This window comes from Callorhinus ursinus, unplaced genomic scaffold, assembly GCF_003265705.2.
Source record: "Callorhinus ursinus isolate GAN/ISIS: 27379988/994484 unplaced genomic scaffold, GSC_fseal_2.0 scaffold17, whole genome shotgun sequence".
Lineage (NCBI taxonomy): Eukaryota > Metazoa > Chordata > Mammalia > Carnivora > Otariidae > Callorhinus > Callorhinus ursinus.
The window spans coordinates 16,730,809-16,753,305 of NW_027397079.1; the positions used below are offsets into that span (position 1 = coordinate 16,730,809).

Below are 22,497 nucleotides of genomic sequence, written 5' to 3' on the forward strand. Positions count from 1 at the left end.
ATATATCCAATCCAGATGGGATGTAAAGTTTTTATTAATATAATCTCAGCAGCGAGTTTGTATGATTGCCTCATGGACTACATTGTGGTTCAAGTCCGTTAAAGATAAATTCCTGGTAATTGCAAAGTACTTTTGTCGATCAAATGTTAGGCCCCTTTGATCAGTGTTTTCAAATTTATAGTCAAATGAACATCTACATGCTTCAAAAAATTGCATTGACCTTTACTTTCCTGCTAAAACCATAAACGCTTATTCCATTGATTCCTAAGGAAGAAGGGGATCCCTTTGGCCAGAGTCTGGGGGAGGACTTTTATTCAAGCAGTACAGCCTCCTCTGCCCACCGTGTACTCCAGGGAATCAGGGAATTAGTGAATCACAGTGATAATAGCCATGTGTCACATCTATTGTGTGTGCTGTGATGGAGACCGACTGTGCCTTTTGTCGCTAGGAGAGTAGAGACTTCACGGATGAGCCACAGAACAGGGATTCAGCCTCACCAATTTTACCCGCTAACTGCAAGGGTAAAACCTATATTCATTCATTCACTTATTCGTTCAATGACTATTCACTGAACAGCTACCATGTGCCAGGCATTGTGCTGGGTGCTGGGGATACAATGGGTGAGCCCGACATGGTCCCTGCCTTCAAGATGTTTAACATCCAGTGAGGGACACAGACAAGGAAACAGGCCATTAGAATTCAGTGTGGGAGGAGGAAATGCCTCATGCTACAGGCACACAGCAGGGGAGATTTACCCCCGCTCCCCGGGGGTGGAGGCGTCAGCCATGATGCCTTGGGGGAAAAGAGACAAGGCCACAGGTGAAATGGGATGGAGAGAGAGCTTTCCTGGCAGTGGAAGGGCCTGTGACAAGTCTAGGAAGGCAGGCACCGGAGGCTGTCTGCACAACTGGAGTATGGTGAGCTGGCAGGAAGGGCAGGAAGAGACAGGAGGCTGGCAAGGTCAGCGGGGGCCAGCTCCCAAGGTTTTTTGGAAATTACATGAAGAAATTTGGGTTTTGCTCTAAGGATAATTGAGGAGCCTTAGGGAGACTGATTGGGTGGCTGTCCCTGTCATGCAGGCAATGGACACGGTGTGGGCCAGAAGAGAAGAGCAGCAGGGGTAGGACTTCGAGATCTTTGGGGGAGAGGGGAGTCCAGGGTGACACCTGGGAAGACTGGGCCGATGATGGCATCATCTAGGAATTCAAAAGAGCAACAGAAAATTACGGAGAGGTTGTGTATTATTTACAAAAACTAAATAGGAACAGAGCAAAGGAATGCTCACAAACCATCTGGGAGTAAAAAAGACAGGAGAGCGAGCGCATTCCATTGAAATCCTTCAGTTTTGTTCATTTGCTGTTAACATTACTCGCATTTAGCCAATCTGCTCTCCATCCTCTCCATCTTGTGGGTTGAAGATGCTCCCGAATCCTATGTAAACTACAGCAGTAGATAACCGGTCTCTGCGGTATCACCTCACACTTAGCCTGTCTTTTCTCTTATTTAGGGAGGCAATGAGAATGAATTCAGGATTGATGACAATGAAAAAAGATAATAGCCTGGTCCTAGAATAAAAAAAGCCTGGCCAAAATGATACAGATGACTAGCCCAAATACTTTTGCACAACGTTGTCCCCCTGCAAAATTGTTTAGGAGGAATAAAAATGTTGGTTCTTTCTACTTCTCCATAAGATATCCATTCTCATTTCCTTCCAAGTTTCTTCATTCCTTCCTTCCACTCCTTTTTCCCTGTGGCTGTTGAGCCCTATCCATACCTAAATCTCCAGCTATGCAAATGCTCCCAGAATTTTCTGTTCTTCTTAGAATACAAGCCCAGCTTTGCATACTCATCAAAAGAAAGACTCAAAGTTCCTCAGGGTAGAGACTGTGTCTTGTTCACTACTGTCTCCCAGTACAATGTCTGGCACATAGTTGGTGCTCAATAAATGTTGTTGAATGAGTAAATAACAGAAATATCCCAGTGAGGAAGCTTCTAAAATCAATCCTGGGGCGCCTGGGTGGCTCAGTCGTTAAGCGTCTGCCTTCGGCTCAGGTCAGGATCCCGGGGTCCTGGGATGGAGCCCCTGCATCGGGCTCCCTGCTCAGCGGGAAGCCTGCTTCTCCCTCCCCCGCTCCCCCTGCTTGTGTTCCCTCTCTTGCTGTGTCTCTCTCTGTCAAATAAGTAAATAAAATCTTTAAAAAAAATAAATAAAAAATAAAATAAAATCAATCCTGTTTCCTGAGACCACAGCTACTAAAGTGTTCAGTACAATCGCAACATTCTTATAAATTGTTAGAAAGATCATGAATGATCATTTTGTTATTTACGTTTAAATCTGAGGCTCATTATTTTGCATAATTAGTTTGCTACTTTCCGTTTTATGCCATGGTAACATCGTGGTTCACTCAATTCTCAGACTAGAAATTTCAAAGTATCATGATATTCAATCGTATAAGCTAGTGAACAGGTTCTAAGTTTGCACTAAGCCTGCAAACCAATCATGTTCTTCTTCTGTTTTTTTTTTCTTTCAGTTTTTCTGGTGAAGTTCTGTTACTCTAAAAGATAGGAATTATTTGAAGACAGGCAAAGAAGGCTTGCATAAATATTATGTAGGAATTACGTGATTGTAAGGTTTTTGAACGTGTTTCTTAAGAACATAACCATGAATACAGGGTTTTAAAAACTAAATCAAGGGCACTCATGTTGGGTGTGGTAAGGCAAAGTTTTCTAATCAAATTTCAGGGCTGGCCTTGCATTATATATAATAATATGCTTTCTTGGATACTCTTAAAGGAGTGAACAAAGAAAACTCTTCTTTCCTGTTCACTGACAGCACCTAAAATTCTTTTAAAACAACGGAGGAGTACAAATTATAAATGGATCCGTAGAAGCAGGTTTTGATAGAGATGCAAAGGAGTTACAGTTTCAAAGAGATCCCAAGGGCACTGATCTAGGAGGGAAAGCAGAGCACTCAGAAAGGACTGGGAAAATAAAAACCAAGAGGGCCAAGAAATAACCTATTTGTTAAATTGCACTTAGAAGAGGCAAGTTTATCTCTCTTTTTGTTTGCATACATGAAATAACTAGAAAAAAATTCTGCCAAGTTAAATGTAATCTTGATCCATTAGATTGACAATCAGGAAGCTTGAGGCTTGGTAACCTGAGAGAGATTTAACAAGAATCAATTAAAACAACTTGTTTTTTAAAAGAAAGGCATTTGGGAAATTTCCCCTTCATCCAAAGAAATATTAAGCAAACGACAGAGGACGGGATGGGCACTGTGTGGGCCCGTTTGTATCAGAGAGACTAATGAATGATTTTTCTCATTAGCAATGTAGACTAGTAATTAAGTATTGCATTTATGAATTTTTAAACAATTAAGCTCAGGGCCATGCTTAGGCACAGCTATCGTTACATGCAAATGGGCCCCCTCCTTGGTTGGTAGGGACAATATATTAGAGAGTGTATCTTCGATTCTCAGACAAGATGCACGCATCACGATACAAAATCAACTTGATTTCTAAACGCTGCCAAATCCACAAATTATCTTTGCGACAAACATTGCTAAATGATACAAACTTCAGGTCTGCCGGGGAACCCAGAAGCCTAGAGAACTGGCATTCTGTTTAGTGACAAGTGCTTACTGGTCTTTCATGCTGGAGAATGGATGACTTCCCAGGTTCATATTCAAAAATACTCCTTGGCTCAGAACGAAATTTTCTTGTGTCCACTTTTCTATCTGGAGGATCCCAGTCATGCCTAGAAATAAAGACCAATTATATAAAAATAATTCTATATGCTTCAAGCAATACTAGAAAGCCACTTGCTATCTGTTTACAAAGTTAATCTTAGTATAGATTTTTAAAAAGTGTATCTCAGGATATGGGGCACCTGGGTGGCTCAGTTGGTTAAGCGACTGCCTTCGGCTCAGGTCATGATCCTGGAGTCCCGGGATCGAGTCCCGCATCGGGCTCCCTGCTCGGCGGGGAGTCTGCTTCTCCCTCTGACCCTCTCCCCTCTCATGTGCTCTCTCTCTCAAATAAATAAATAAATAAATAAATAAAATCTTTAAAAAAAAGTATCTCAGGATAAAAAGTTAATCTGCAAAAAATACCACATTCATATGTTGTTTTACATAAATGATTTAAAGCCATTCTTCTATTTCATATTGTATTTTCCTCTAATTTTTTTTCATATATGATCCTGCAGGCTCAATAACTCACACAAGGGGCATATAGATATGCATGCAGCCAGTGCTCTGCTTGGGAAACCCTTGGGATGGTATACAAATTACAGCTGTGTATATTTGTGTTTAGAGTAAATGGTGGTTATGGTCCATTGAGTTATGTGAGTTTAGTTTACCACTCTGTAACCTGGCATCCTTGATCCTAAGTGACAAGGAGTAATGCGCACGCCATGCTTGAGCTTATTTATCCCGCAAGTGGCGTCACAGTGTGGGAAAAGTACAAAAGTGTCACTTGGGCTGCCATGCACAGAAGCAAGCTGTGTGGCAGGAAAGAGCCTCCTTTGGTATTACCCTTGAAAAACCAGAGTCAGACAGCCATCCTCTTGCATAAGAGACCTTGGAAGCAGCTCTTATTCCTGAACTAATATCCTTCAAAAGGAGGTCAATGAAGGACTTTGAAAGTAAAGCTTTTCTAGGTAGCCGGAGGGCAAAAGAAGGCTTCCTTTGAGACAATGTATATGGAAGCCATCTAGAAATTTTTAAGAGATAATCATATTTCTTAATGAGAGATTTATTTCTACTAAACATAGGACAAATAATACATTTGAATTTGAGTTAATTTTGGTTTTTTTTAATAGCAGAGATGGCATTTTGTGTCTAGACAATTATTTCTCAAATTTAAGGCATCACACTTATAAACATATAGTTTATCATGAGATTAAAGCGAGGATCTCTTCACACGTGATATGTGTCTATTTCATGGTATCTTGTATCCTCTATGATCATCAGTTACTCTTAATGGTACAATGGGGTAAATACAATATTTATGGGATGGATATGATAGGTGGGTGCTTAATAATTAGTATTAATGCTGAAAAATTCTTATATTGTTATTAATTGCTAGGATCACATGAGCTATCACTTTAGTCAGAGCTGAGTTTGAATGCTGGCTTGGACATATGAGCTGTATGAGCTGAGCTATTTACTTTAATTCTCTAAACCACAGTTTCTTCTCTCTAAAATGGGTTTAAAATAGAACATATCTCATTGGGTCATTCTCAGAATTAAACAACATAATAGAGGGAAAGTACTTAGCATAGTGCTCACCTCATAGTGAGCTCTCAATAAAGGTTACCTATAAGTAGGATTATTAGTCATAATCCTAATAAAAATTGTGCAGTAAAAGTGTGTTTATAAATTTTTATTTTTGTGTGAATAGTTTCTATAAAAATTTCAGTGGGGAAATGAAAATTGGTATCATCTTGAGAAGCTGGTAGAAATGAGTCACAAATAGACACTAACTAATGCCTTATTTATTATTTATGAACAACCTTGCCTGCTTTCCAAAAGAGACTGTTGTGTACCAGAGGGGAAATTGTAAATCATTAATAGACCCAACATTTCAAATCTGAGGAAAATGAAAATTAACTGCAGAGTCTCTGACATGCAATGTCAAAGGAAGTATGTGTCAATTATTTCTATTTATTTGTCTTGTTACTTGCATTTATTGATCAAAAAGACTGTGCTCATGTTACTTCAAACTTCGGTGATTATGATCTTATGAATCAAGATTGTGTTTGCCCCAATCGCAATAGAGGTCAACATGGCACATGCGTTGACTCAGGTTATACGTGTCCTGTCTCGGTAACGTAAGCACTGAGTCTTCTACTAAATGTCAGATGGTCTTACTTTTCTCCTAAACTAAATAAAGGCCACTTTGGGGGAAAGTGCCTTACTTTTCTGTTGAAGATCTATCTCTTGGCCGATGTGGTGGGACTGGAGGAGGAACATGTGGGGGAGGGACAGGGGAGGAGGCGTCCTTAAAGACATCGGTGCCATTGTCGGAGTGGCTTTTGGAGAGGGGTCTGTAGGTCTGGGTCTTTGCAGCAGGATGTGACTGAGCGCTGTAGGGTGAGTTGTACAGGCCTATCATGAAACACAACACAACAGAACAAACAGAAACAGATAACATTTTAAAAGCACATTAAATTATTTATACCCCACAAAATATCTGGTGATTTTCCCAACATGTTTATCAGTAAGCATATTCATGACGCATGCATTGGGCAGTATTTCTTAATCGATTTATGAATATTATTAATTTATTAATTGTGATTAATATATTGATTTGTTATTGATACATTCTGTACACAATGATTACAGTAAATCTTCAACAATCATTTTGAAATTAGTAATAATTCAGACTGGCATTAGGGATAAATTTGGAGGTACTCGGCAACTATTCTCCTGGATAATATAAATTAATAACATAGTTTTCAGAGGAAGATTAAAAATAGTTCACAGAATCGTTTCCAAATATCTTCTATTACTTTAAAAGCTCTGATTTACACGTGATAATTGACACGTTAATTACAATCGAACAAAATATTGAGCAAGTTGTATATGTGCTGTGTATAAGCCTTAAGCTGGGCTTAAGGACACCAAAATCCTCTGTAAGCTTGTAGTGTATCTGGTGAAATGAGACATGGATAGAATTGTGATTGAAAATAATTGGTAACATGATAAAGGCCAAATGAGGAAAATGCATATTAAGAATTAAAGATTTTAGAAGATGGTAGATTGGTCAGAGGGGATATTATGGAACTCATGGCACTGGGGTGAGCCCTGGAGGACTGGTTTGGGTGGGTGGGTGGGGGAAGTGGGCAGCAGAGATGGTTTAGGAAAAACAAAAACAAAAACAAAAAGAGGCAGGAAGGACTAGACATAGCCCGGAGGCCCGCAGGGTTTGTAGAGAGGGGAGAGGGAGGTTGCAGTTGTCTGCCAAAGAAACAGCGAAACTGTCTGGAAAGGGCTCTGCAAGGTTGTATGTAACTACTGTTCAATTTACTAATTACTAATGGATACAGAATTTCAGTAAAAATCATTATAAAAATTCTGAATTTCCTGCCACCTCAGTCTTTTGAGTTAGGTCAATTTTCATTCATCTGCTTCTCCTGAGGGTCCGTACAAATTGCAGTGACAAATGAAAAGACAATGTCGGGGGGCGCCTCGGTGGCTCAGTTGATTGAGCATCTGACTCTTGATTTTGGCTCATGTCATGATCTCAGGGTCCTGGGATGGGGCCCCGCGTCGGGCTCCGTGCTCAGCAGGGGAGTCTGCTTCTCCCTCTCCCTCCCCCTTTGCCCTTCCCCCTGCTGGCGCTCTCCCTCCCTCCCCGCTCTAAAATAAATAAATAAATCTTGAAAAAGACAATGTCTGCCCTTACTATTTTGCCTGGATTCTACAATCAGACTTCAAACTTACAGCTTGTTAAAAACAAAACAGGACCCAAATGGAGTCACTCATGTATGCTGAGCCCCATGTCAACAAATGGAGACTTAATTACAGTTTTGGCTCCGCTAGAAATGGAATCTTAAACCAGACAATCAGGAATTGCCTGACCAGCACTAGTGAGCTCACCAGCCATCCCCTAAAGGAAAAGTAACCTTGTAATCACCTACCTACTTTTTTTTTTTTTTTTTTTTTTGCCCAGTATAGCTTCCTTGTTTGACTCCTGTCTGTCTATGAAAGTTTTTCAGAGCTCCTTTCTAACTGCTAGATTGGATGCTGCCGGATTCGTGAATCGTTGAATAAAGCCAATAATATCTTTAAAATTTACTTGGCTGAATTTTGTTTTGTTAACAAGCTAAACCCAGGAGGTGAGTCTGGAGTACCTGTGGCTAGGAATAAAAGTTGAGGGAAACATTTTCCTGGGCTTCCCGGTATCACCAGGAAGAGGGAGGATGGACACCTCAGAGGTCTTGCTGCTGGCTAACCTTGTTCTGTCTGGTTTTTCCTCTCCATTTGTCTTTGGAGACTAGTTAGCAGAATCCCTAACAGGTAAGGGGGCCGAGTGTCGGCCTTCAGGCATCGAGGAGGGGAGAATCGTGCAGTTCTAGGCCAGGCTGGCAAGGGGACCCCTAGGGGAGGGGAGCAGCCTGAGCCTCTGAGCCCGCTCTAAAGAAAGGAAATCCAGATTTTGTAGAACAGTCTCCAGCCTGGGGCTGAGCGGGGACAGGAGGCCCTCTATAGGATCCCCTAATGTGACCTTTAGGAGAAAGGGAAATGTTTTGTAGGGGTCCTTCAGCCTGCAGCCACGTCACACGATACCAACACACTCAAATGCAAGGAGAAACGCCCAGAATTGCGGTCGTGCCATTAGGACTGTTGGCAACTCTGAGTCAGGAAAGTGGCTCAGCAGAGTGGGATTTTTAAGAAATCCTTCAATGAATGGTTGCATTTTGGGAGCACAAGCATAGACAAAGTCACAGAATACTTTGCTGGACTTGTTTTTTGTGAAGTGTATCTGAAAGATCTTATGCAACTGTGATCACTCTTGCTGCTGATAAAAGATCTTTATCTGACTTTGTACAGTGTGTTCTTTCACACTGTCCTTCAGACTTGGGTTAAACATTCCTGAAGCCCAGAATAAAATGACAGTGAGAATGAATGAGAGAAAACAGTATTAGTTCTCATTTCCATGAGAAAAGATCGATCCTTTGGTCATGCATGCTTTGAGAAAAGGAAAACAGCATCCTCTTGATTGTATAAACTGAAAACATGCGACTCAAACAGGGGTAAAAAAGTGAGTGTGAAGTGCTTCCAAGCATTGCCGAGCATACAGTATTCATCGCGAGCAAGGAAACCAGTCCTACCTGCATTATATGTATAAGGAGTATTATACATGTCTGTGTCATCATCTAGAAAACGAAACATAAATATTATGGTAATACAGATTTGGTCACCATATCATAACAAGATAGTAGAATTTCAGAGAAACAAACAAACAAATTTGGTAGAAAACCAATGTATTAGGTGCCTGCGTGGCTCAGTTAAGCGTCTGCCTTTGGCTCAGGTCATGATCCCGGAGTCCTGGGTTGGAGCCCCGGTTTGGCTCCTTGCTCAGTGAGGAGTCTGCTTCTCCCTCTGCCCCTCCACCCGACCCCTGCTCTCTCTGGCTGGCTCTCTCCCTTTCTCTCTCTCAAATAAATAAATAAATAAATCTTAAAAAAAAAGAAAAAAGAAAACCAACATATTTTGCCTAGTTCATAATATCATTTTTTAAAAATTTTTCTAATATTGTTTTGTTGCTGGGCTTCTGCAGTTTGTCCTCGCTTGTCTGTAACCTATTTGCTCGGTGGCCCTCTCCCCAGCATACAAGGTCAATGCCTTTTCCTCACTTCTTCAGGCAACCTTCTCTTCAGAATCATGCATTTCCTCGGGGAAGTGCTTTAAAGATCTCTTGTCAACCTCGTGAGACCTACCTCTGCTCACTCTCTCGATAAGGAGCTGACATGTGTGGACAGAGAACAATGAGTCTGTCTAAGCACACACCACGCCACATAGCTCCAGATAGTGGACAGGGAAGGAGGGAGGGAGCCGAGCACCTGGCAGCCCTCCAAGGGTCAGCTAATAAGAGGCTTCTTGGCAGCTCAGGAGTGAGGCAGGAGCACAGGTGTCTGTGATTGGAGGGTGATAGAAGGCGAACAGAAGAGAAAGAGGGAGGGCTGTGATGTTGCTAGGCCCTTAACAGTTTGTGTGAACCAGAACTATACAGGAGTCTACATATACATCCTTCCACCAGGAGGATCTGATCAGAAAACAGAGTAACATACATACCCGGCTTGTGCACCATGTGAATTTGCTTAAACATTGTCTTGTACCAGTCCTTTGGTCTGTCAACTGTCTATAAAAGAGAATGTCCAGGAGTTAAAACAACTGGTTCCAAATCAACAGTGTTCCTCAATGTTCTTCCTTCTATATTGTATCTTTTCTCATAGCAGATTTCTGTTCTGGGATTAAAAACAAAATCTATTTCATGATGACAGTACCAGTAACTTATCCAGTTATGCCTGCAGTTTGTAAATATGTCACCCCTTGTTTGAGTTGAGGCTGAACTGGCACATTATATGCTATGGTTTTAATTTTTGCAAATCATACTGAGCCCAGCACTAGAGAGTTGATATGTGTGCACAAACATACTTATATCAAATGCATGGAATAAAAGTTGTGGTGTTGTAATGGTTTGCTTAACTCCTTTTGGTGATAATTACCATTATCCTTAAAAACATTTTAGTGAGTGTTCTGTTCAAAACATTATTTTTAGAATTAACTAGGGGATATTTTTGACTTTCAAACTGTATTCTGGTCAGCTTAAACTTAGAGAAAAATATGACATAGTCCTACAGCAAATCTAAAAAAGGTGTAGATATTGTTTTGAAACTGTTTAAACATGATAAAAAAATATATGCAACATTTGCCTGGCTAAATTGTAAATTCTTTTAGAGTAGAAGCTCCTGACATACCCCGGGGTTTGGGCGTGATACAAACAGTGGACTGTAGTAGAAAGAAGAAATTAGTGTCGGCTCAACCTAGATTCAAATCTTTGCTTCCTTTGATTATTGTTACCTACTTCCTGGCAATATGAATTTGGGCCAGTTAGGTAAGCTTTTAGGCCTCAGGTTTGTCCTTTCTAAGATGAGATTATATCTACATCAGAGGGTTGTTATGGAAATGGAATGAAGCCGCATATACAATAAGACCTAGAACAATGCCTAGAATATAAGCTATGCTCAAGGAACATTACATATTTAAGGATAAAATAGTGAATGAATCCAGGTTATTGGATGGAATGCTACCTGATTATACGCCTGTGAAAGTAGACCTATATCTGTATAATAATAATTAAAGATTTTGCTCGGCAACATCTTTATCTCAACATTTCCAGAAATACTCCAGCAAGAAACTCAATCATTCTGTGTCCAGTAATAAATAAGCTGGATTTTCCGAGACAGTTTTCTTGATATAAAATATTCTGTTAGGATTGCCATAAAAATATTCTTGTACTTTTTTAGACTGAGCTTTGGTATGGATCTTATATCCTATTTTTTTTCCCTCAGAAATGTGGTAATTGCATTTTTCATCTGGAAATTGAGGGATTTGTGCCATATCTAAATTTTGTTTCTAAGAATATATGGTTCTGATAATTGCTATAAATACAGATTAACATTAAGAGCTACTTGACTTTGTTATGAATCACCTCTTCATTCATTTAAGGCTCTTTCTACAATGGAAGAGCTGCAGAGATTGTTGATTGACCTTATATTCAAATGGCGGGAGCTGGTGGGAGGAGGGCAGTGATGAAGCAGGCGTCTAGTTTTATTCGTTGCTGGTTTAAACATAGTAGCGAACATGTATCTTTCAGGGACATGTTAATAAAAGATCAATTTCTATTTGGTTAAGCTTTATTTTCTTCAGTTATTCAGCAACAGAAAATAAGACATAACTTTGTGCACACACGTTTCCCAGCCATCCTGGACACAACCAATAGCAACAAGGAAATCGAATAAGTAAGTTATATCACTGTATATGGCAATGTATCTTGACAGACAGGATTTTTTTTCTTCACTTGCTGGAGGGCATGGATCAGGCAGGAGCTCAGTTCTGCCATCTGCTAGCTTTATATGGTGAGCACAGAGATGCCAGGAAGTGCCCAACTGGTTGGCAAAGAGGAATATGAAACTGCTATAAGGCAATACTAAAACTCTCTGTCCCTTTCTAAAAGAAGCACTCTAAGCATTTAAAGTTTCTTTGTCATGGACATGTTATGGCTAATACTGAGATGAAGTAAATAGAAGTCTCCACAAATTTACGGACGTTTACTTTCGTATGTGTCCTTCAAGGTTATTTTGTATGCACAGTTAAGTACTAGCAATTCACTATTCAGTTGTTTCCTCTAATCTTGACAGAATACACCTGCATTTTACATTGCTACAGTTTACAAAGCATCAGAACTCTACACTGATGTATCATGCGGAGACTTCCAAAAAGGGAAAGGACACATATTTTCTACACAAGAGTATACAGTGATTCTATTCTATTTTTGCCCCTCTCTAGCTTTGAAAAGGCTCAAACAGTGTTATATTTGAACTAGAAGAAAAGAATCTTGTATTTCACTTAACGAGCTGGCTTTAATTAGACAACCTCCTGGGACCTGAACCCTAGCGATTTTTGTTGCCATTAAGAATGGCAGTAAAAAGCTAACACAGAATCCCAGGTCACATGAGAGAGAGCAGACGGGGGAGCCTTCATTCAAATAACTCAAAGGTACATTTGTTGACTTTTGGCTTTCTAGAATTTCTAGTTTACTTTACAAAATTTTGTTTCCTTGGTATAGGCTGGTTGTCTAAAATGAGACCATAACATGATACACTGAGGCAGGACTGCCTTTGGTGGATACACTGAGCAGAATTCCACGTGAAGCAATTTGAGTCTGATAATCATTACTTTCTACACAGATGAGAAAGAAAAACAACCTTGGAGATTCTTGGCCTGCTGTGGCTCAGAGATGGCCTGACTCAACATTTATAAACACAGCTATACTTGGGGATGTGCTCAGCAAGGCTAAAAAATAGGGACCGTGAATAAGAGTCTTCACAGACCTGCACCTTCTTTGTAAAGGTTTAAAAGTCTAAATAAGACCACAACTGTACATAAAAATTATGGTTCCTTATAAGGAAATTCTGGGCTGCTTATATTTTCTTTTCTATTTTATGGAAGGAAAACTAGCACTGAATGTTTAGTACATGTGTTTGCTTATGCATATCTAAACATGCTTTTGATTTGCAAGTAGAAAGACAATATAGAATTTTAATACTCCTTGATTTTCACAAACCATCTATGACGTCTGTTTCTTTTTTCCTTTTGAAAACTAACAAGCAAGTCCTTGCTATGTAAGAAAATTATGACTTATGGATAAAAAAATGGTCCAGCTTTTTGTGTTGTTTCTTATATATCATTTATCTATGTTAAAGGCACACTCAGAGATCTCAGATACAATCCTTTCAGACAGAAACCTCTAACAACATAGAACCAGGGATCTCTTCATGTGTGTATCTTCTGTGACTTGAGGGTCAAGGAAACAAAACCAGGGACACCATTCCTGTCTGACACTGCATCCCTACATTATTTGGAAAAAAGATTTCAAATTTAACCATTCTGAGTCAGAAATCTTAAAAGGCAAACAAATGACAAGACGGCATCACCAGAAACATGTAGTTGTCATAGGACTGTTAGTCACAATCTCCGAACTTTTTCTGTTACTTAAATATGACAATCATCAGGTCCAACATAGATTTGTGGGACTTTGTAATTAGCCACATTCACTGTTCCCAGAATCTAGCGAGTCTACAACCCCAGCAACTGCTGTACCGATTGACTTTCTGGCTTTCGGTTCTAATACAGATGCTTGGAATAATCAGTTTTTAACTCTTCTCTCAGAATGCTTCATCCCCACATGAGAGATGCAATCTTACCACTGCTTTTTTTTCCTGATCCCTTTCCCATTCTTTTCCTCTATCCGCTATTGTCTTTGGCCTCCCAGGGTTTGCATTCCAGGGAAGCAGCTCTTGGCAACACCTCCCCCCTCCAACCCCCAGGTATGTGGGTGTTGCAGGCACTTGTGTTCAGCCTGCGCCCCCTTCTTGCACAGCCCCCCAATTCACCTGCAGAGGCGCGGCTGCTCTCATCCTGGCTCCCAGAGTCTTCCTTCTGCCGGCTAGCCCCAACCTTCTCTGCAAGGAGACTGGTCAGCGAGCCGCTGCCTGCCCAGGCTCTCTCAATAGCTGCCTCTGCTGAGCTTTGCCAGAAGGGGCTGCCCTGACACACTGAGCAATGCTTTGGCAGAGTTTAAAGACTTAAAAAAAAAAAAATCTAAACACTTTCACTTATCATCCCCAAGGGCTTGCAGCGGGCACAGCTGAAGAGGGACACTAAAATGTGTATTTTTCTTCAGTTTTTCCTTTCCATGACATTAACTCCCTTCACTCTAATCATCTCACCTCCCAATGCCCAATTCACAGCTCCCAATCTCCTGATGTGAACACACAGCTGTTTCAAGAAACAAATCGCTGGTTTATTTGCAATGAACATGGGAATTCCATGCAGCCAAAGAATTCACATTTCCTCCTTCCTTCTCTTTTCTCTCTGTTGCCCTAACACTCCTTGGAAAAAGGTAAAAAAAACAAAACATCCTTTTTTTTTTTTTTTTGGTTTCCCATGATCACAGTTTTCATGATTTTCAATTAAAAATGCAAAAACAGATTGTGTGATCAGCTTCGATCGACAAGTTCTTTTTCTCTTTCTCTGCCACACACAGCATAATATTTCCTAAGAACTCAGATGGCACAGAGGGCCATCCTCATTATATAAGAGCATCGGAATACACAAAGCCATCGACAATCCATCCTTTGTAGAGTCTATGCCCAGCCCTGCAACAGCGTGCACCCTGGCATTTCCTACCGTTCTAATTGCTGTGGGGATTCCGGATTCATCCACGGGCCCGATCCCCGGGTAGTGCGGGGCTTTGATGACCGTCACTCTCTTCTCTTCCTCTGAGGATCTGTACAGTGGTATGGAGCTGCCCATGGTGCTGTCCAGAGACTGCGCGTGCTGGGGATATGTCTCCGCGGAATCTGCGGAGACCGTGTGGGGAGATACAATGTATCGGATGCACAAGGAATCATGAATTGAAGGTGCCTCTTGTATGTTGATGCCAACTCTAACACAGAATCCGTTGCCATCACTATCTCTGTTAACCCGTTTACCTTACATTCGAGCCGTCTATTGTTAATATGCACGTAGGTACCCAACACAACAATAACAACAGGTGCTTTTCTGAAGAAGGGTGCAGGAAAGAATAGCATTTGCTGAAAGACCGTGTGACCATGTAACAGCCACTGTGTTAAGAAAGTACATGTCTTATCCTTCTAGGGTGTTGGGGCGGGGGCTCCGTTTTATAGGTGAAGAGGCAGAAACTGAGACGTTAATATTATTTTTGTGAAACTGCTGACTACTATTAATTAAAAATGCTGAAATGTCCTCTGAGAATAAAAGATATGATTGTCAAGTATACAGCAGCAATTTCATAAAAATAAAAACAAAAATCACATTAAGAAATCTTCACCTCTGAACATATACTTAGATGTGAAAGCTTCTGGATTAAATAAATGATTTTAAATTATTGATGTTGATGTTTATTTAAGTAGCCATGATGGCCACAATATCTTTGCCTTAACTTTAAAATACCAAAACCCATTTCTTGCCCCTTCAGTGTAAAAATTGCCCAAAGCATATACATTAGATGCAATGTTCCTATCTTCATGCCATATTTATTAACTTTTAGTATACTTTGCTAAGAAACAGAGAGGACTTTATGTACTATATATTCCATTTACTCTTAGTTCACAGGTATCTATGAAGATCAACATTATTACCATTCATTTTGTACAATTGATAATATGACTTCCTGCTTTTTTACAATAAATTTCAAAATTTTGGTGAGCAAGACTGATTCTTGACATAGGTTGTCTGATCTGGTACTCAAAAAGGTCTCTTTTTATGTGACTGTGGAAAAGTTCTAATGTTTCAGCGTTAATGGATTATCTCTCTTTCTCTCTCTCTCTCTTTCTCAAAAGATATGACTGTGTTTTTGTAACAAATTTATATAAAACTTCATAAGTAAGATTTTAAAAAGATTTAACTCATCATTATAGGGATAAGTACAGTGAGGATCCCTATTAGCGAAAATCTATTATAACATTTATAACTGCTATCATTATTATTATGACTATGTTCAATTGAGTTTGCAACAGAAAAGCATTTTTGATCCATTTCTGATGAAGAAGGGCCTCATCTGTCATTGTATGTAAAAGCAGTATCTTTTCCAAGCAACTCCAGGTGAAGACACATGATTTCCCACTTAATCCCCAAAAGGAATTGAGTTGGGAACCGTGATGGTGGTATTTCTACTAAACAGCAAGTATATTTTGAGCACCTCATATCAAAATCCCAGCCCAAGCAAACAGTATTAACTTTGTCTTCACATACGGTTCACAAGATGCAGTGAATTTATAGCCTACATAATACAAGTTTAGCCTTTTATTTTATTTGTCTTTTATAGGTCCATTTACTCTCATTTTTGTAGTCTTTTGGCCTCAACGCAATATAAAGTTTCTCTAAGGCAGGATAGATTTATATATTCTCCTCAGGACCTATCTCAGCACTTGGCCGATTGGAGTATGTTCGACTGTGTTTATAGAGGGAATTTCTTTCCAGGTAGTACGGTTTGTATGTGAATCTACCCATTGATATGTTCTAATATGAAAGCCTGTCTGCATTCAAGTATTTATATATTTTGTTTCTTGGGGTGGAAGGGACAAAGTTGTGTTTATTAAGACAGATAATGAGGACAGACAGTCAGACTCCGATAATAATTATTTGGGAAAACATTACGACCTAGAATAACTTATAGTTTTACTATAGATGTGTGATAATTCATAGCTCTGTAAAAAAAATCTAGGTATAATGGACTCCCGTCATAATCCTGCACTATGGACTGATTGTTTAAGAGCAACATCTTGGCACAAAAGCATTCTACTTTCTTATGCTCTAAAAGGACATCTTTGTAAGAGTCACAGATGATCCCCAGGAGCAGCATTAGAGAAGGCACAACTATATTTAGACTTTTCTTTAATGAGTCTCAGGGCTCCTTGTAAGTGTTAGAGAGGTCCTGTTGACTACAGAAGCTGAGATCCACAATGCACATGCTGAATGTTCCTGGGTAAGCTGATGGCATCACGTCTTTCAACAAACAGTGTTGGGGAAGATGCTGCTTGCTATTAATGAGGAAATGGGAGTGAAAGCCCTGTTTTCTACTTTCTTTCTGTTGCTTGTTGGTGGTGGCCAGGGCATCGGGCCTCTCCTGATTTTCTGAGAGGTGTGTAGCTGGCTCACTTTCTACCACCTTCCTCCCTGCTGTCTGGAAGCCTTCCAGTTGCTCAACATCATGGAAACTTTCTCAGCTTAAATTCGGATGATGGTTTGATTTGGTTTGATTTTTAGTGTTTGCAGTGTCCTTTTTTAAAACATTTTTAAAAACTAAGAAATACGTTATTTTCTAAACAGTCCTACTATATTTTGCCACATAAAAATGTTTGTCATTATATGGTACAAGTTCTTATCCAGGAGGTTTCAAAGAGGTCACAAGCCCCATGAAATTATATGCTTACAACTTTTTATAAATGTTCAAATATTCATTTTTTTTCTGGAGAAGAAATCCCTTTCATCAAATTCTTAAATTTTCAAAGGATTAAGAACTCTCTATAAAATTCAGGGATCATTCTTTAAAGGAACTGCTATCCCTGACTGATGATGTTCTTCTGGTCTCAGTTCAAAGAGTAGTTTCCTACTTTGAGAGGCAGTGGTTTACTGTTTACTGTTTGGTGAGGCAGCCTGTCCCCTTGTTAGACTGTTTTAAGTGGTTTTTTTTTTTAAGATTTTATTTATTTATTTGACACAGAGAGACACAGCGAGAGAGGGAACACAAGCAGGGGGAGTGGGAGAGGGAGAAGCAGGCTTCCCGTGGAGCAGGGAGCCTGATGTGGGGCTCGATCCCAGGACCCTGGGATCATGACCTGAGCCGAAGGCAGACACTTAATGACTGAGCCACCCAGGCGCCCTGACTGTTTTAACTGTTAAACAATTCTTTACACGTACCAAACCATTTTCTACAACGAAAGCTTTTCCACAAAAAAGGATGTGTTGAACATGGAGGTATCTGTCATCCGTGGAAATGTGCTACATGAATGTTCTGGTTGTGTGAACTCTCCTGCCCAACTGGCCACTTTTTTCTTTCTACCCCAAACACTTAATAGCCTCAGAGGTAGATGCAGCCATTATCGTTTTGGGTTCGCTGGATGGCTATTTTCTCCCGTGTTGAATCCTCAGCTCTTAATTCCTCCCCTAGGATAGGGTCATTAAATAGTGGAGTGTTGAATGTTTCTTCCTTCCTTTTTGAAAAATTACTCTGGTATCTTCCCATGTGGTTTGTTCTTGCTATATTGAAATTGTCATGGAAATCACGACTATCAAATGACTCACCAAGTGAGCGGCCATGCTGCATGATAATGCTTGAATTGAGCGAGCCTGGGAGAGAGTAAGCTGAAGGGGAAAACGGCCTTTGATAGTAACTCATTGGACTCACAGCACCTCCAGAGTTTCCATTCACTGTTATCTGGCTCTGAGAAAAGAGCAAAGACATCCTGTTACAGCACATAGTCCTCTGTAAACATCATTCCTTTACATGACAATAAGAGACTTCAATCACATGACAGTCATCAGCTGTCAAATGTTTATTTACTTTGAAAACTGATGTCTAGAGGGACAGGGTACATTTTTTTCAATGTCCTCTCTATCTTCCTTCATTTCTGAAATCACTGTCTTACATGTCAGAGGGCACAGGAGGTAATTAGGAAGAATAGAAGCAGCTGACATGGCACTCTGCCAAGAGAGATGCCAAAAGCATCCGTGGGAGTCAGTATAAAATAAACGTGGAGGGTGAATTTGCTTTTATAGTCATGATAAGTGGTCAGAACATTGTCACACTGCTCTGCGTGAGGGATTTGAAAGGAATCTTCTTGGACAGGAAGAAGGGCATTGGTTCTCAGATTTAGGGCTATCTTCCAGTGAATGGATGTTTCTAGGCGAGGTATTAACATAAGGAACACAACTGTTTGGATTTATATATCATGAAGCAGTCTATTCTAGAAGAATCAAGCTTTTCTGATAAACCACTGGCTTCTCCCTATTCCAAGCTCATTTAGCACTTTATGGGTCTCCTTTTGGTTTCTTAATAATATATTGTTTTGATTGCTTTATATCTGAGTATTCTATATCCCCAGTGATATCTCAAGATACTTGTTGGAGAGTCATATATCTGCTTCTATGCGTTCAACCGGGGCTAATAATGTAGTAGATACTCAATAGATATATACTGTAATTGAAATGGATCAACTGAGTTCACAAGAGGTTGAGCTCACCACTGTTAAGGATGCCTCTCTATCCACAACACAGCACCCAGTGTGGTAGAGATTACATAATGCATGGGAATGAGACAAAACATTAGTGAAAGCATTTAGTTAAAATACCTTACAGCTGAATACACACAAACACACATATGCACATAGAAAAAGAACCATCATTTGTGAACTTTTCCTCCTTATTTTAAAACAGATTAAACTTCTAAAATACAGGCCTGAAATGTAGGTAGTCAATTGCATATTTCCATGATTTTTCACTTTAAAGCAGATGTTTTGAAATGACCAAGAGTTAATTTAATTTCACTCTTTTGTAGCCATACCACATCTGTCCTACAGTCAATCAACATTCCATTATAATGATGGTGCTTGCTGATTACGTACTTCTCTAAGCTGTTCCAGAAACCACTCTCCTGACAGAAGCTACCATATCCTCTAGGTCTGCTCCCTGAAGAGCACTGGACATTCAAACGATGTGAGATGCTGGCCTACCCCATATGCTTCAGAGCCTGTCTGTAACTTTGATGGATTATTTGAGAATATTTTTGCCACCTTGCCCAAATCAGTTTGGTTGTTCTGTGTAAATATAATTCCAATCCTATTGTTATAAGGTGTTACAGTGAGTGTTAAAAGCAGGAGAATTCTTCTTAAAAACCATCATGTTACTTGGTTACTAAACTTAGGAAAGTTGCCTTGAATCCTATTTTGATGGTTTCAGTAACATTGATTATAGGTAAAAAAATAAATACTGCAGATAGACTTAGGCTTTCATCCCGTTAAACCAAGTAGGAGTTTACTAATGAAATAATACCCTTAGAATTTTAAGAAAATAATTTATTGTTAGAGTGAAATAATTATTAGGAAAATCATCTCTTGGAGAACCTAGGCGCAATTTCACTTGTAACTTGAAACTAAGTTCAGTTACAGTTAGCTCTGGTTGTGCCCACAGGACTGTATGTAGGCCTCTCAGGCTCCTGAAGAGTCTTGAAAACAGCAAATTGAATCGGTTGGTGCATAAATTGATATATTATCACTGTTCTGTACCTTGGCTAAAGGCCCTACCATTCTTTAAAGTTTTAAAAATGAGTAACTATTGAGAACACAGGAGAACATGAGGAGAGGCCCAGGCCTGCTGAGCTCCTGGCTGTAGTGATAGGGGTGGGGTGTGCCTTGGAAAGTGAGTTTTTTTTCTGTAGCCCAGTCACTAACTGGAACATTTCACAGCAAAGTTTTATATCCAGCCTTTGAATGAATACGAAATCCCATGTAAAGTATTGTTAAGTATTTAAGAAAGATACTAAAAAGTTTTTAGTATCTTTTGTCTTCTATAACTGCAACTTGAAAAACATATGGCTTATAATATTTCTCCCTGCATGAAATTTTCAGGTTTATGACCTTGACACAACATAAAATCTATGTACCATAACTAAAATTTTGTTTATAACAGCGCTTATATCAAACTGCATTATGAAATCAATTTTAGAAAAAAAATTCCTTTTTTTTTTGCCTAGAGTTATGTAACTTTCAAAATGAAGCCATTATCTATATACATTATATGTGATTGAAAATCTGTACTTTAAAATTTCAAAGCATTTTAGTCATTTGTGAATCATTTATTAGGGACAGCTTGTCCTAAAGGCATATTTAAAGGATGTCATATGTATAGGAAGTACTTCTATATTGCTCTAAGTGGAAAATAAATTATTGATATATAAAACCATAAATGAATTCACAAATTTCTATGCCAAAATGGCTCAGGAAAAATAATTCCAAAAAATCAGAGGTCTAAATTCCTGCATTGTAGACTAAAAGAGTATCTACATTATTCATCCCTGTAAGACAGCTAGGTTCAAAAGATGTAGCTGTTAGAGAGAAGCAAGAATAAGCATCATGCGGTCAGCAATTGTGTATGTGAGAAACAAGGCTACATGAACTATTCACATAGGACACATTCGTATGAATCTCAGAGGTAAACTGTTATCTACCAGGGTTTAATACTGGGTTTGAATTTGTGAAAAATTTTAGACTTTCCCTATAATCTAATCATAATAATATTTTATATATGTACTTATCTAAATTTCTGAGACAATTTCTTTTTTTAAAGATTAAAAATATTATCAAGGCAAATCACTGTACAACTCATTAGCTAGAGCAACACGGTATAAATATAGAGAGAGTCATTTATAAATGACTCTAAAATGAGTGAGGAGAATATAGTTGATTTTTTCATCTCAAAGCAGGTTTATGAGGATGACTGTAAAGGATTTTCTGGAAGGACAGACTGTATGGAGTTGGCTTAGATATAATTTACACTTAAATGAATAAAAATGCTTGGCAGCAAAATGAGATGGCAGGCAAGAAATCAATCAGTCCTTGTGTTTGTCCCATAGAGATCTGTTTAAAAAGCACTGGAGGCGAAGGAAGGAAGAATAATTTGATGCATGACAGCAGCGGTGGTGATGGGGGTGCCATCTGTCATGGCAGACTTCTGACCCACAGTTGGGGAAGGTTCCAGAATGGTCAGGGGTGTCAAGAGTCAGCCACCTGAGCTCATCTGGGGTGGCAGGGGAGGACTCCCTGAGAGAGCCTGAGGTATGATTGTGGGTCAGGAGGTCAGGAGCAAGGAGAAGGGGTTTATAAAAAGCAGTGTGAGAGGGTCGGTGGGGGGGTGTTTGTGCAGGTGTGAAGGCCCCAAATCAGCAGGTGGTGGCGGCGTCAGTGACCTTGGCTGGAGCCACTGTTGGGTAAAGTGGTTCAGTTAAAAAGCACCACAGAAGGAAGGCATGAAGGAGAAGCTTCTGGTGTGGTTTGTGTGTCTGTGAAGCATTTACCTCTAGCACATTGGCGGCTAAGTTCTGGTTTCCAGGCTGAGTTTGAGGGAAGAGTCAAAGAGATATACATTATCCAGTTAATAAAAACATCTCTTTTTGCAATGTGTCAGAGAAGGCTTTATTCAGCTTTATCATCAGCTGTATTTGCAAGACCTTTAAGGAATACATTCAAAAGATTAGGTGTCAGCACACAGTACAGAACAAGCATGGAAACATGAAGAAAATGAATCCGGTAAGTGTTTTTGGAAATAAGACCAGTTTTCACACGGCACTGCATTGTAATGTTGAGTGGGAACTTTGAGAGTGTTGGCATAATGGAATTTTGTGTTTGGTACCTGTGACAGCAAAATAATATCAGGTTGTCTATTGGTTGGAGAATTCATTTCCTTTCAATAGAAAAATCTTATAGCAGATTTCTCCTTACTGACTCCCCCACCCTGGAAATTGTCCCCTGAATATAAAACAGGTCGCCTCATTTTTTTTCTGACTTACAGATATAAAGAATGATGAGCCAAAAGTGATTAAGTGGAAAGGGAATTTTGTTTCCTTTCCACTCAGTGAATCTCTTTTTTGATTTCACTGTAAGATATTAAGAGAACTGAACTTT

At 39.6% G+C, this 22,497-nt stretch overlaps 1 protein-coding gene across 16 annotated transcripts in view; it reads right to left on the reverse strand.

Moving 5' to 3' along the window:
* SORBS2 (sorbin and SH3 domain containing 2) overlaps positions 1-22,497 on the reverse strand; it is a 91,067-nt gene that overhangs the window by 53,180 nt on the left and 15,390 nt on the right. For 7 of the 16 annotated variants that reach the window (XM_025886210.2, XM_073902328.1, XM_073902321.1 and 4 more), the window contains 6 exons: positions 18,125-18,263; positions 14,486-14,658; positions 9,806-9,872; positions 8,842-8,886; positions 5,923-6,112; positions 3,645-3,759 (listed from right to left, as the gene is read on the reverse strand). In XM_025886210.2, coding sequence (XP_025741995.2) covers positions 3,645-3,759; positions 5,923-6,112; positions 8,842-8,886; positions 9,806-9,872; positions 14,486-14,658; positions 18,125-18,263 — 729 coding nt within the window. Of the gene's footprint in view, positions 1-3,644; positions 3,760-5,922; positions 6,113-8,841; positions 8,887-9,805; positions 9,873-13,689; positions 13,826-14,485; positions 14,659-18,124; positions 18,264-21,890; positions 21,927-22,497 lie in introns of those variants that run through there. The other 9 variants (XM_073902326.1, XM_073902319.1, XM_073902329.1 and 6 more) reach the window with 5 other exon arrangements.